Source organism: Silurus meridionalis, chromosome 26 (genome assembly GCF_014805685.1).
Source record: "Silurus meridionalis isolate SWU-2019-XX chromosome 26, ASM1480568v1, whole genome shotgun sequence".
NCBI lineage: Eukaryota > Metazoa > Chordata > Actinopteri > Siluriformes > Siluridae > Silurus > Silurus meridionalis.
In genome coordinates this window covers 6,792,423-6,808,338 of record NC_060909.1, presented here as the reverse complement: position 1 = coordinate 6,808,338, position 15,916 = coordinate 6,792,423, and the positions used below count along the sequence as shown (strand labels likewise).

Below are 15,916 nucleotides of genomic sequence, written 5' to 3'. Positions count from 1 at the left end.
ATGTTGCAACTAACAATTTAGTACACATTTAGTACAAAAACCTGTGGTCTTGCTACCTGTATAGTTCATCGACTGTTAATTCTTCTCCTTTATTTCATAAAGTGTTAATACCAAGCAGTTGCTCTAACACTAGTCTTCACTGAATCCTAGTGAAAAAGATACTAATAAGTATGAACAGTCTGCCCCTTGACACAAGTGAGTAGTTTGAAATGAGAGTAAGAGCAGATAAGTGCTTCCACTGGAAGTACTTAGAGACTGTCCACTCTCAAAAAGAGAGCGAAAGATAGTGAGAAGAGGAAGACAGAATTGTTTCATTGGTGTGTAATGGAGAGTAGCTCTCCTTTTGTGTATGCAAGAAGAGATTATGACTCTTCATATGTACACATATTGTAGATGGATGTACTGCACACACATACTCTATACACACACAATGGAACACCTGTACTCACAGATGCCATATATTATGAATACACAACAACAATCTGCAAATACATACAGCTATATAGAGTACATGGCACAACTATTTTTTCTTGTTGTTTACTGTAGTATATACAGCTACATAATACATGCTCAAGGAACTTGCTTTAAAAATAATATAAGAAAAATGTGAATGAATACAAGTTTTGTAAGAAAATGGTGCAAGATATTGTTTACAAAAATATATGACTTATGACTTCTTCTACTCTGATATTTACACTAAGAATGTAGATCTAAGTGGATGTGCCCATTATAAATATATGTATATTATACTTAGATATACATATGTATTATATCTGTGTTAGAGTTTATATATGATTAGAGTGGAGCATTTTTAAAGAAATCACACAAGTTGCACCACTGATTTATGACTTATTAGTACTATAAATGGTGAAGGTTATTTTTATATTTCCAGTCTCTCCCGCGTAGGTGTATAAAAGTGCAGCTGCAAACATTTTTGAACCACTGCATAGACCTACATTTGTCTGTCAACAGTGAACACCTTTGTAGGTAACTGACTGTCGCTGGTGATTATTTATTTATTTAGTGCATACTATAGATTACAATTTCTGTTAGTAAACATAGCAATTAATTATTTATCTTTAAATTTTAATAGGAGTAATTTGGATTAAGATGGCATGATAAGGCATCCTGGGAGAGTGGATGTACCTGTAGATGTATTGTAGTCTTATAGCCATTAAGAAGGGGACCAGTGACAGGTGCTGTATTCATTGAATAAGTATGCCACTATTAGAAAAAGGTACAGGGACAGCAATGAGTCATAACCGAATATGTGTGTGTGTGTGTGTGTGTGTGTGTGTGTGTGTGTGTGTGTGTGTGTGCGCACTCATTTGTGGATCTGTGTCTGTGAGTAAGAGAGAGAAAGAAAGAGAAAGAGAGAGAGAGTGAGGGAGTCTCACATTACAGCAGCATTAAACAATCTAGAGCTGTTTTCTTTGTGTTTAATTATGACCACTCATTGTGGTCAAGTAGTACAGAATAAATGCTTTGAACTTCAATAATGTTTTTTTTTTGTTCCCCAAAATTAGCATTATTTAAATTATTATAATGACTCAGGTTGCTGACTCAGAAGTAGTATTCAGAAAAGATATACAAATAGTAGTTTTCAGCGTTTTCCTCTCACCCTCCCTTTTTTCATTCAATGTCTTGTTTATTGCCTTCTGCCGCCACTGTTTTATTTTTTTTATATGGTACTGGAGCCTGTTGCCATGGCAACAGTGTCAGAGCAACCACAAAATAGGAATCTGGCTCTGCATCGCGCCGCAGTCATTCAGCTCAACTCGCACAACTCCAGCAGAAAACACTCACTAGCAGAGATGGACACAATCAAAGTAAAAGCATGCAATTTTGAGGAATTTAGGTTTACCCCATTAACACCCTTAAGCTTTATAGTTTTGGATACCAAAACTTATTTTTTCTAAGGTTTCATTGACAATGAACTGTTAACAAAATATTTCTAACATAGTGCCTTGAAGCCTCAGTTGCTCTTACTGTTGCTCTTTGCTTGCTTTGTCTTGCATTGCCTTTGTAATCTGTGTGCAAACGCATAAGGCAGAGATGCCCGGTTAATCAGTTCGAGCCGCTTGACTCTGGGCACAATACCATGAGAAATAGCAAAGATGGACAGATGGCATCTGTCAGGCTGGCACCAAACAGGAAAACACACAGCAGATGCAAAGCCAGCATGGACCCTCATTTCATGCACATACATTCGGGTTTTTTTTCAAGGTTGATATACAAGTAGTTGTCTACACACATGCACAAACAGGCACCCTGCTGGTAAATAGCTCACATCTCTGCTACAAGCTCTCCCATGGAGTGTGTGACACACACACACACACACACACACACACACACACACACACACACACACACACACACACAAACAAAACCAGATCTGAAGGGAGAGAGGCTTTTATTTGTCACATTTCTTTCTATACATATCCCAGCTTGTTAGGAAGCTGGGGTCAGAGTGCAGTGTAAGCCTTATACATTGTCACTGAAGCATATAAGGTTGAGGCACTTGTTTAAGTCCCCAACAGAGGCGGCTTTGGTGTTACTGGGGCTTGACCCTCTAACTTTCCAATCAGTGAACCAGAACCTTAACCATTAATGAGAGAATGATTATGTTAATTTTTTTGCAGCTTGGCAAAGTTAGAACCTGGATAAAAGCTAAAATAAACATGGACTAGCTATAACAAAGGGTCTATGGATGGAAGGATGGAAGTTTCTGTGTCTCTGGTTTGTCTTAGAACCAATCATAGTCTTATTTACAAATATTTTTTTAAATCAGGCAGCAAATAACTATTTAGACTTACACATGTCCCTTTCTTCATGTAAAAACCAATGGTGCATGTGGCACCCACAATTGAAATATTGGATTAATGTCATAAGGGACTAACTGCAAGTAGAACACTCCGAATGGAATTTGTTTGAGTTTGAGTTTTTGTAGCCCAGATGTTAGGGAAGTGAAGACACCACATGCACATAAAAATAGAAATGTGATAGGTGTGTATATCTGTCTAAGCTTTAATTGAGGCTGAGTTAGAGAGTTTGGGCTGTATATGTACTGCTGTGTGCCATCTCAGAGCACAATGCGGAGAAATAGTGAAGGAAAAAGTAGGGCAGTCCCATCAGATCCCCATTACTGCTACTCTCTGCCACAGCTTTGCTTTAGTTACCCTGCTTTTCATGTAAATAACACTGTCTCAGGGTGCAATAGGATTAGAAGCTCTGGATCTTTATATACTTATACATAAGAACCGGTGTTGGCTAATATAAACAGACTAACAGACTTGACACCTTCCATCATTCTTTAATGAAAATATTTTTAACATTCAGATCATCGTATTTGTTACAGATTAAATCGTGTCTGATTTGTGTACATTATATTGATTCCAATGGCATAAACACCCTTTCATGCAAAACATGTAAACATTAAACATAATTAATAAGTAAAGCAGCACTACAAATGATCTTTCAAAGGTAGTGTTTAACTAATGATATGCCAGTAAAACACACACACACACACACACACACACACACACACACACACACACACACACACACACACACACGTATATAAAACATTACATACTCATTTGTGCATGTAATGCCATGCATCTCAGTATTAGCATTTGTAATGTATATTTTTAGATGGAGGAGGGCACAAAGTGCAAATAAGTGACAAAAATAATAAACGAGTCGAAAGGAATGCCGTAATTGTGTGTGTGTGTATGTGTGTGTGTGTGTGTGTGTGTGTATGTGGAGCTATTCTAAAGATGACTCACACCTCATGCCTTCATCCCAGGAGGTTTGCGTCACATCCCAGCACTTGTGTGTGTGTCTGTGTGTGTGTGTGTGTGTGTGTGTGTGTGTGTGTGTGTGTGTGTGTATTTGTGCCCAGCTATTTATGCACATATATGTGTGTGCTATTTGTTCAACAGGAAAGTAACATTGCCAGAGGTTTAAGTTAATTTACTTGACCATAATGAAACAGGACTGCTGTAATATTGCGAAACAGGCTACAAAAATCCCTATTTGTTAACCTTTAAATTGCTGGCTCTAGACTACTAGGTTTTTCAGGTGACCTTAACAAATGTAGGGAGGAACCTTTGCCATAAAAGTTCAATATAAAATTCAGCAAATCCTTTACAACAGCTTTTGGCAGAGCTCTACCTTCTTGCCTTTTTGTGATCGATGAGGCATAAATTTGTCAGAATGCTGAATGCCAAAGAGTGCACAGGTGACCAGGCTGGTTGCCATGAAGCACTTCAATAAATTCTTCTTTAGTTTGAATAAAACAATCATCTGAGTCTCTACTTTTAGCCCTTATCCAACATTGCTTACTGAAAGCTAATGAGACATGTGCATGCAAATGTATACTTTTAAATGTATGTGCTTTATTTTTGTATGGCTTCAATCATTCAATGTGGAGATAAAATTAGTTTCAAATGTAAATCGCTTCGAATAAGGGTGATTATAAATGTAAATGTAAAGAAATCTAAAAAGCAAGATTGCATTTTCCTGATTGGGTCTATGGACATGTTGAAGATTTTTAAAAAAGAAATAAATTCTAAAAACAAACTGTTTTATACAGCATGCAACTGTCCTCTTTCACACTGAGAATAGCTATGCAAGATAAAATCAATACATTTCAACACATACAAAAAAAAAGGCAAATTAAATCAGATCTCTAAAAATTTTAAGCCCTTTGAACATGTGTTTATCAAGCTGAAGACAAGTGGTAATCTATCCACCATCTATCTAGAATGAGTGTGCTATTCCAATGCAGTTCACCAGTTTTTTAAATAAAATAAAAAAACTCTACATAATATGCATGTTATATTCACCTTCTCCTTCAAACTTGTCCCCACTATCCTCCCTTCATTCACTTCTCCTTCTACCTAAACCCTGCTATGAGGCATGCAACCCGTCAATCATAGGCCTGCACCTGTATTCTCTCACATGTGCTTGTGTGTTCGAAGATCCCAAACTGAACGGTGAGGCGGCTAAGGCAGCGCTGGCCCATGAAGACTGTCCACACATAGACCAGGCTATTTCTCCCGAGGACGGACAGATTTTTAGCCCCTGTCAACCACGTGGGGAAACTCCGTGTTTCCTTCTAAACATGACCGGCCGTGCCACACACCCTGGCGCCAGAGTGAGGAAAGGTATGCAACTTTTCACAAACACTCATATTTATACACATATTTATACGCTGTATATGTACTACATACACACAGACCACAGTCCAAGAAATGTCCATTTATACTTCCCAAAATGATACAATGAAGCAGAGCACACTCATAACAGAGAGACAGTGGAAAAGACCTAAGAACGCAATGCGGTGATTAGAAATTCTTTTTTCTTTCTTTCATGTAATATAGCCTTACCTTCACTCAGATGTCATTTATACCTGCTGTTCCAACTACACAAACATTTTAAATATTTTTCAGTTTTTACATTTAATTCCATCAGATACTAACCTTATGTTCACAATAGCAAGAGAACATTCTATATCTAGCAACAATCAATTTTATGTAGTTGCTCAATGGGGCTGCAATTTAAGCAACAGCAGCAATGAACTAACAATATATGAATAGAGATAATCCAATTCCGTTTCTTACGTTCTCCACTTACAACTTTACCAACTACCTACAATTATTTCTCATTAAACATTCGATACATGCTTACAAGAGACAAGTGGTACAAACAATACTGTTGCTTGCTAGTGTGAACATAGGGTATTAGATATGAGATCATGAACCTCCAGAGCTCTAGGGTAACATAACTATATTCCTCTGACTCACTCCACTTTTCAAAACATGCAATAAGTTCTCTTTCTCTCAACACCGTCTTGCATTATGTTCAATTTCACTTTGACTCACATACAGCTGCCTCCTGGGGCCAAACTTAATCTTCCCTTTTTTCTGTTTTTTTCTTTGTCGTTTGTTTGTTTTTTTACTTGTTATCTCTTCCACCTTCCCGTCTGTCTGTCTGTCCGTTTGTGTCGATGTTATTCCTGACATCTATTATCCCCTGCCATTTTTTTTCTCTGTTTGGCTGATAGCTGGAACATTCTCAGGGAGGGCAGGGGGGGAGCCGGCTGGTCCTACACTAGGCTACCCGCTGTTGCAGCTAGGGTGGACACACAGCCAGGAGGATGGCCATGCCAGAGTCACCACCTGACTGCCAGCCCCACTTTAATCACAAATAGCAGAGCGCAGATGCCTTTTAGGACAGCATTAGAAACTAAGACCCCCTCCATCTCCTACAGCTTGAGAGAACCCTGTCATATTTACACAATATTTCAATCAGTGTAGGGAAACACCGCTTGTACAGTACACACTCGCCATCATGCAGCCATTTTAAATACAACCAAGACTGTTTTGATGGAAATTCGTCAGCTTGTTTGCTTTCAACTACAAAGCCAGAAGCAAGTGGTAGGTTAAGGATAAACATTATGAATGAGGAAGATTTCTAGTGGGATCTTTTCAGCCCTTGTAGCCAGACTGGAGATGCCCATAGCTCTATGTATAATACTTTCAAATGAGGCTATGTAAGACAAATAAAAGTTAATCAAGAGTGTCATCACTAGGCAAGCAATAGCATTGTCTCTCTGTGTCTTGTGTCCAGCTCTGTGTGAGCATGCTCTGTTTAATTCCCTGTTTCCACTTTTAGAACCACCATAAGAACAATCAACAGCTACAGACCACACACATTTCTCCTACACACTGTATATTTCTGTCTCAGTTTGCTGTTTCAAATGTGTTGATTGTGCTTGTAAGAGCTTTTGTTAGTGTGAAAGTATTTTTATGTACATATGTAGGCTATGTAAGCAAAAGTGTGTGTGTGTGTGTGTGTGTGTGTGTGTGTGTGTGTGTGTGTGTGTGTGTGTGTGTGTGTTTGAGAGCGAGAGAGAGAGTTAGAGCCTAAGAATGCTTGGTGTATGAGTGGATGTAGGTGTTTTAAAGCAAGTTCTGTATTTTGGTGTGCTGCTGTGTGATGCATGTTTTAGGCCAGTTTATGGGCCTTCCAGCATGCTTTGTCCTGCTGCTAGGGCTGGTATTGGTTGGGAGAAGGTCCTGTAGTGAGTACAAAAACAAAAAAGACATAAAAACGGGTAATAATGGAAAAAAGTGTTAATCTTGATAACAGCCATTAATATCACTTCCTGTAATCTGTCAAGCATTTCTGAAGAAGTTGTAAGATAATTTGAACATCACTTTTACCAAGGGATTTTGGGGCCATATCTACTAATGCTATGCAGCAGATTTATCCGTTATTGCAAACGGGATAAAATGCAAAACTGTTCAAAAAGCCATATGTTCATCAAATGGCAAATTGGACATTTATATGTTTTGGCCATTTTCAATCGTTTTCCAAATGGTTGGAAAAGGCATGCCGGGTGTCTGACATGGGTGTCTAAGCTATGATCTTCATAAAATTTCTATGATTTCCAATGCTCCAGTCACTTGCTGTATGGCAGACCAAGTCAATGAACATTACACTTACTTTCTTGCAGCCACAATATTGTTTGCATACTGTACAAAGCAGCCAAAGAGGAAATTAATGAATTATTTTTCTATAGATATAAAATAGTTTTCTGTGGTAGTGAGACAAATCCATAACAGGGCTTAAAATATAGGCAGACAGGGTTAAAATAAGGATAATCCTAATCTACTGTAAGTAAAACAGGCCAAGATCAAAACCAAGTTGTGCACTGAAAGGCTTGAAATTAAGGTTACAAGCACAATAGGATTTTACAACACTGCTAATGAAACATCAGGGAAAAGATATACAACCTTATCATTAAAAAACACAAAACAGGTGATGACAATCACATAACAAGCCAATCATATGACAGGGATGGAGACAGGACTAGAACAGAAAACTAAATCACATGATAAAAAGGGGGAACTGTGATTGTTGCAAAATAGATAAAACATTTTTTTTTACAAGTGTTAGCGAACCAGTTACCAATGTAGGCCTTAGTATATATGGCCCTTCTCACTTTTGAAGTACAAATGAATTTTTCAAATACCTCAAACATATTTGTAGCATTTATCCTGCACCTTGTTCTCCAGTTATCTTGTTCACTGTCCTACCTGATACCAGCCCAAATATTTCCTCTGTGCATGTGAGCTCTTTTTAACTGCATGAAACCCGATAACTGGTAAAATGACCCGGAGCAGATGACAACTCATCCAGATGTAAATCCATCCAGAAAACTAAAAACAGAGCTCAGTGTCTCTGTATCTGACTGTCATAAACCAAGGTTAGAAAAAAAACCTGGCACATGGACACTATAGTCAACAGAGCTGGCCAAGTAGGTGTTGCTATCCGCTAAGTCCTGTGCTCAGCTTGTTCTTGCACACCCAATGTCCCTTTATCCTGTGTGGAAGGAATGCTGAAGTAAGGAGCAATGTCCTAATCTGTCTGCTAGAACTTCAAAGTCCTTCCTCCTTCCCTTCTTATCCCTTAGCCTCAGCTGTTTTAGTGTGCTCCGTCCTTTCCTGTCCTTGTCCAAACTAAAGCTGTGCTTCTTTTCATGGCTTTCCTCTCTTTTCTTCCTCTGTGTTACTCAGTGGCTTTCTATCAATGCCGTTTGTCTTTAGCTTTCATAGAGCTGTTAGATAGAAAAAAAGCTGTCTAATGTCAAAAGAAGTTTCTCAGGGAAAGTGTAGAAACCAAGCTCCAACAGCATATCCTACATATCTAATTGAATGCATACTTGAGGTTTCATTTAGTCCTCCCTTTTGATTTTGCTTTGCACTACAGCCCTGTTTACTTCACCAGCAGACACATGTATATCAAACCGGAACAATAAATCTTTAAGTCAGTCAGAGGCAAGTTGTAGCTGAAACGAGAGCCCGAGATTTTGAGTGTTTCTATTCTATGTGTGCTGCACCTCTTCTTTTTATCTATTTCTCTTCTGTTTTTTAATCCACAAAAATCTGTTAATCTTTGAGTCCCTGTTCTTTTATTCCACTTGACCTGCAACATAGGTTTCCACCTTTGTCCAGTCTAAAAGCGAAGCCCCCTGCCCTTCCTGCAAAAAAAACAAAATGTTTCCCGCATGCCACAGTCTCTTTCTGCTGTCCTGAGTAGCTTTCTCTCTACTGTTTCCTTCTCTCTATGTGTCTGTCCATCTCTACTCTTTTTTATTTTGGATTGTCCAAGAATCCAATGCTTTTTTTTCCCTCCGTGAGAAGTCTCCTCACCTTATTTTTCCTTCCCAATCGTCCTCATTGTGTGAGTTGAATGGCCGAGGCGCAGTGGCAGGATGACCCTGAGCAACCCCACCCTCCCCTGTATTCTCTACTACAGATTCCTGTAAAGACGAGACTGTCCTAGTTAAGTATATGCAGGCTGAAGCGCTCCGTGTGACCTGACCACTGGACCACAGCGACTCAGAGAGGAGAACTTTCCCTCTCCAACGTTTCTTGGCTCCTCAATGGCTTGAGGTCACTTTGCAAAGGAGAGAGGCATGTAGGGAGAAGGAAAGAGACAAGTCAATAAGATACCGGTTCTACTTTGAATATTAACTTCACATACCCTGATCGAGAAAGCATTTTTTCCCTGATTGATAACCCTCTCATAACAGCAAGAGTTCGGTTTTTTGGACAAGGACCATTTTTTTAAGGCTGAAAGTGTGGACAATGATACATCGACACCGAAGGCATGGTACAATCTGCTGTTGAGTTGACAAAGAGTGGAATAACATTAATAATCAATGGTTCATTATATCCACTAACACTTCTAATGGTATAATCTACAATGTCCTATGTGACAGTTGTAGAAGGCTTACATTTTAGCATGAGTTGCATGGTGGTATGTGAAAAAAAAAGAAAATAAATAAAATTGCTTACTGCTGTTATGAATATCTGTATGAAAAAAAACCCTATATTTTCTTTCTTCACTTTTTTGAAAACGCTTCATGTAGCCATGATTACAAGATGTTCAAAGATGTACATTTTCTTAGCAGTGAATTATTCACTTTTCCATATTTTCATTTGTGCAACCAACCACCTGTAAGCCAGCTCTGGTCATATTGACCTCAGATCCTGAATTGAGAAACAAGACGTTGCTAGGGAAGACAAAATAACTGATTTCAGCAGGCTTTCTGTGTGGTCAATTCAATCTTTAGATCTTGTTTCTGTTTGGCATGCTTGTGCTATAGAATCTTGATAAGAGAAAAAAAATAGTTGATATTTTTCTGTTTTATGCTATAATATTGATGCGTAGATCATGTGGAGAGCTACTGTAAGCAACTGTTTATTTCTCATAATAAGTACAGACTTTTGACAGTGTTATTTTTGAAAAATAAATGAATTAAAAAAAAGAAAAAATGTCATAGTGTCAAAAGACAGGAGTCAAGATGTGTGTCGCGCATCTTTACTCATATCTTTTCCTTTAGGTACAAAAGAAGATGAAAAATGTAAAAAAGACAAATGTATATTTACAACATAAGAGCACTGTATGCAATTTAGAACTGCGGGAAGTGAATCAGATGCATGCACAATGTTATGCAAAACGAACAAACAAACAAACAAACAAACAAAAAAAAAAAACAGAAAAAAAAATTGATAGATAAAAGAGCACATGGTTCCAATTCAGCATGAAATAAATTTTGTATGAAACCTGTTTGCAGAGTTTGGTTTTTCATTGAATGGAATGGAATGCTGTTTTTTTTTTTTTTTTTTAAGTTAATTACTTCTTTCCTGGTATACTCTCTTTGGCCTGGTGATAAAAGGGCAAAAAGAGGTTGTCAAAACTGATTGAAGGGAAGAAAATAAAATACAATGCGTGTCTGGGGGAGACAGCATGTCAAAACTACACTTACAAGCATGAAGACAAATGAAACAAGAGTCACTTTTAGGGAATAGCCCTCAGACGCTGGCAGCATGATCTAAACATTACACTAATATGAAAAAGAACTGTATGTTCAAGCATCTTATACCAGAGCATGGTCCAGATGCATGTAAAACCTGTTTGCTTTACCATTTCGTGCTCCTTTTTAATCTCTTCTCGCCTTCTTTCCATTTCCCTTTGAACATCATCCTCCACTCACCTGTCTGAGTAATAACCGGTGTGTTGTCTCTCTTCTTTCCCTGTGTGTAGCGGCGGAGCAGCCTGGCCGGAGCAGGCAGCCTGCAGACTCTGTGTGTGTCATGAACCGTGGTGTTCCAACCACTCTGTGCATGGCTCACAACACCTCTGATCCCACCTGATTATCTTGTCTATTTGTCGCACATAATCGAGTGGCTAAAACCAGCTTACAAAAGGGAAGAGTCTACTCGTGTACCTCGCTCCCCTTTCTACACTTTTCTAGGAAGAAATGTTCCCACCCTCGTTTTGTTCATTGCACATCTGACTGTCGACTTTTCTATTTGTGGTGTAACTGTGATGTGAGTAAGACTGTGTTTGACTGCATGAGTGTTATCATTCGTGTGACTATCCATGTTCTTAATGGGCTTTTTGTGTCTACTTTGTGGTTTCCATTGATAGTTTCAGAGTGATGTTTTCACTCAGCTTCTTTGTAAGAACTGCTCACTAACTATTTGTATTTGTTATTCGAGTCTGCCATTCATGAAACTGCCTTTCCCAGTAGGTATTTCAGGTGTGCTTCTGTTTTAATGTTACTGCTACACATGAGCTGCCTTTCATTTGCACTTTGCACATGCTAGCCTTTTAATTCCTAATACGAGACCGAAATATATATATATATATATATATATATATATATATATATATATATATATATATATATATATATATATATATATTAGTCTAGTATGAAATATATAATCTGTTCATTTTTTTGTTAAATTAAACACAAACAGAATATTCAGAGACCTTTGGATAAAGAAGTATATAATTATTATATCTTCAATTTCAAAACAGATATCAGAGTCTGGAGATCTAATCAAGGTGGAGCTTAAAGCATAAACAATTTGAATTTTATGTCGAATTTATAGCCACAAAAGATATTAATTAATTCAGGCATATATAAAGAACTTTGTGAGCAAAACATTTTATGTATGTTGCATTTGTACACAAACTGCCATTGAGTACCCCCTTAATGTCTGCCATGTTCAATCAGTTTTTAAACAAGCTTTACCTCAGTCTGATTCAATGCAACTATAACACTGACCTTACTGACTGTACTCAGTCAGTATATACAATATTAAATGACACAAATATGTATTTTAATGAATAAAAGAGCATTACAAAAATGGGAAAGGTTGTAAAAACCTTGCCAAATGTATTATTAATTTTTGAGACTTTTCGCTGACCATTAAAAATAATGTTCATGCCATCTAGAATGTAGAACATGAAAACTGATTGCTTCATTTATTATCGCAAAATGGTGCACTTTATATAATAACCAATAGTAATATATGTGAATTTCTAAAAGATTGCTTAAGGTCACTTCTGAATGAAGTCGTAGGCTACGTAGAGTTTTTTACGAGCATTATGTATGGCATGAGTAATTAGAAAGCACTATAATGTTTTTTTTTTGTTTGGTTTTCACCTATAATAAAGCAATACAATCATAGATATTATACTGCCATACAATATATAAATATTACAAGGCTTGCCTGCTAATTTCTTGAGCATGACCAGGAGCATTCCTTCCAAGATCTTAAGCACACACGCATTCTGTTTAAATGTTTTTTAGGTGCCTATGTGTTGCTGTAATTTTTCCCCTTCTGTCATCTGGACACCAGGGAGAGGACTGAGATAAAAATGATATATTACACTGTAACCAAAACGCAAACAGCATGATTTGCAAATATCAAGCTATATTGCATTCCTCAGTTTTTCTGAAACGTGACCTTGAAGATCTAAATGAGCATGACACATCATTTTCCTTTTGCAGAGACTTGAATTAAGGGAAATCTAAATCCTTTTCTGTAATACTGCTTCAAAATCTCTGGGGTGAAATAGCCAGAACTGGCAGCACTGCAGAGAAGCAGAGGTGAACCTAGGATCTAGAGGTGTAATTGTGCTGTTTCAGCAGTTCCTGATGGAGATTATGAAGAGGATCTTATAAAGCTCATGTGCAAAAGGAAAAAGAAAGAGAAACCTGCACAAGAGATGAGTACATTATAAAGGCTACTTTTCAAACAGGCTGTTTACAGCTGTTTTTTGTGAGGTTTATTTCAATAAAAATACATTATTTAAAAGAATAAAAATACATTTTTATTTACATAGTTTGTGTGTTTATTTGATGTTCCTATTGTTTGCTCTTTACAGCTTGCATTTATTATATAAAAAAAAAAAATTACGCTTTGAAATACATACTGCCCCTGCACCTTGTACGTGAAGTTTACCGTGTTATTTCATATATACTTTTTTCATCTTGGTGTTTGATGTGTGTGTATGTGTGTGTGTGTGTGTGTGTGTGTGTGTGTGTGTGTGTGTGTGTGTGTGTGTGTGTGTGTTCTTTATTCCTTGTTCTCTTGCTGAGCTTTGATCTGTTGACACTATAGCAACCCTGTTACCTAATAGGGTAACCATAGCAACACGAGCGTATGATCTGTTCTCAAGGGCGGTCCGAATTTCCCATGACTCTATGCTGCATGGGTTTAGCATTCTGAATCTTTATGTTTCATTAATAATATATTGATAATTTATAAAAAGAGAAGTGCATTTTCTTGTACTTATTATGTGGGAGGGGGCGGTGGGGCGTTGGCAAACATGAATGGCAACATTTGCCCTAAAGTATATATTTTTTATTCTTTTCTAGAATATAATTGGTAACCACAGTGAAGAGCAAAACCTGGACAGATTGGATCTTATTGCTGTCTGTTATTTTAATACTATGTTTAGTATATATTTTAGATGAATATTTTTTCTTCATGCTTGTGTGTGTATATGTGTGTGTACAGCAGTGGCAGGCTGTGCATTTTACACCTAGGCCAGTGGTGTCATGCCTGAATCAATCAATTTCTTAATACATCATTATAATACCATGGCTATAGAAACCATCAATATAATTCAGAAATGTAGTATAACAGAGAACTGCATCACAGACAGGTATCTTATAAAGTGAGAATGAATGCCCTTACTAAACCAAGAAGCCCAATGAACACAATACAAGAAGTCTCCTTTCCCTGCAGCAACATCTGTTTGCCACCTACATGCATCATCTCTAGCAAAAGCATCAATATTAACCTTATTGATAAATGACCCTGGGTTTTCCTGCATTTTTTCCATGCATTAAAATTTTACTGGGGCAAAAGTTTGTGTTTTCTATGGGAAAGAAAACAAAAGTATGAAAACTATTTTGACTGACCTTGAATTGCAATGTCCACCTTTTCTTAAAAAGTCCATACTATAAACGTTATTGTATGTATATCTGCGACTAAATCAATGTCTTCTCCTCTGTCAGCCATTATGGAATGAAAAAAGCAGCTATTAAATCCACATAAATATATATTTGAGCTTGTGCAATTTGCTACAGATGTGTGCTTGCGAGTTCTGACTTTAAATATCTAATCAAAGTACGTGAAAATACCGACGTTATTGTGATGCTTTTATTGTGCAGAAGCGCTCCTAAGAGAAAATAATAGACTATTTGAAAAAATTATTACATATTGATGGACAAAAATATATTATTATTTAAGCCAGTGATTCTGATAGAATTTAGGCTAGCAGAGAACGCCGAAAGACCTTTCATTGCAGTTTGCACACAGTCGACTGAACTCAGATGACTGAAAACAGAAGCATCGCATTATTGAGTCATGTTCTGCAACATATCATTAACTTCAGATCATGAAGCATCAGATCATGAAGCACCATTTGGACAGATTTAACAATTGACTGAACTTGCAGTTGCAATTGACTTGCTGGTGCATTTAACTTACAGTTGACTTGACTAGTGTTTTGAGCTCTCCAATGTAATTAACACCACTGAAAGCTCCGCCCCCTCACATATTTTACATTTGTATTGTTTTTAGCTGCCACTTTTGCTTTCGCTTTCCTGCTTTTATGGCAGAGTTAATATTTTGAGTTCACTAATGTGAAATAAGTGTATGACTTAACCTGACATAATTTAACAATTTGCAAGGACGTTTATTGATAGTTTCATTTATGACGTTTGACAGATTCCTTAATCAGAGTGACTTACAATTATCTTGGTGGATAAAGAACCTTGCTCCTGAGACTTAAACTCATGAGCTTATGGTCAGAAATCCAAAGTCCACCGACTTAACTTAGCCACCACATCCCCTAGAAATAACCTGAATTTCTCTCTGACTTCCAAACTATAAAGCCACCATTTGAAGAGCAGCACCTCCTGTCCTAGAACTAGCAGCACCTCTGGTTCCAAAAGCAGCATCTTCTGTTCCAAACACATTGCCTGTGGTCTCACGCACAGACAGTCCACCATCCGCCACATATCACTATGAATTACAGGAATGTAATATTCCATTATTTAGAGTGACTTACAATTGTCTTATTTATACAACTGAGCAGATGAGGCTTATGAACCTTGCACAAAACTTTTGAACTCATGACCTTCCCATTAAAAAATAGAAAGTTTATGGTTTTACCCACTGAACCACCGCATTCCCTTGAAATAACTTGAATTTCTCACTTGCTCCAAAGGTTTGACTTTAAAAGCACAGCACCTTTAGGCCTAGCAACACTTCTGGTCCCAAATGTGGCAAATTTTTTTTTTGTTTTTTTTGTTTTAATGTTAAATATAAAGTTATTTTAAAACATAACTAAAACACTACAATTGAGTGTCAATTCCTTAGGAGCAATGTCTTTATTTCATTCATTTGTCATAGTAATTCACATATCATGAAAGACTAGAGACCTTTTTCACTTTGTCTTCTACGGTTATGTAAGCCATGCGGTGCTTTCTGAAATTACCTGATTCATTCTGTTGCTATGGTAACGA

At 37.3% G+C, this 15,916-nt stretch overlaps 1 protein-coding gene across 3 annotated transcripts in view; it reads left to right on the top strand.

Annotated features, from left to right (window-relative positions):
* The window catches only part of kcnc1a (potassium voltage-gated channel, Shaw-related subfamily, member 1a), a 36,397-nt gene extending 24,687 nt beyond the window's left edge, over nucleotides 1-11,710 (top strand). The window contains exons 3-4 of one of the 3 annotated variants that reach the window (XM_046840738.1): nucleotides 4,986-5,171; nucleotides 11,125-11,710. In XM_046840738.1, coding sequence (XP_046696694.1) covers nucleotides 4,986-5,171; nucleotides 11,125-11,234 — 296 coding nt within the window. In that variant the 3' untranslated portion in view covers nucleotides 11,235-11,710. Of the gene's footprint in view, nucleotides 1-4,985; nucleotides 5,172-6,070; nucleotides 10,648-11,124 lie in introns of those variants that run through there. The other 2 variants (XM_046840739.1, XM_046840737.1) reach the window with 2 other exon arrangements.
* Nucleotides 11,711-15,916: the final 4,206 nt, after the last annotated feature.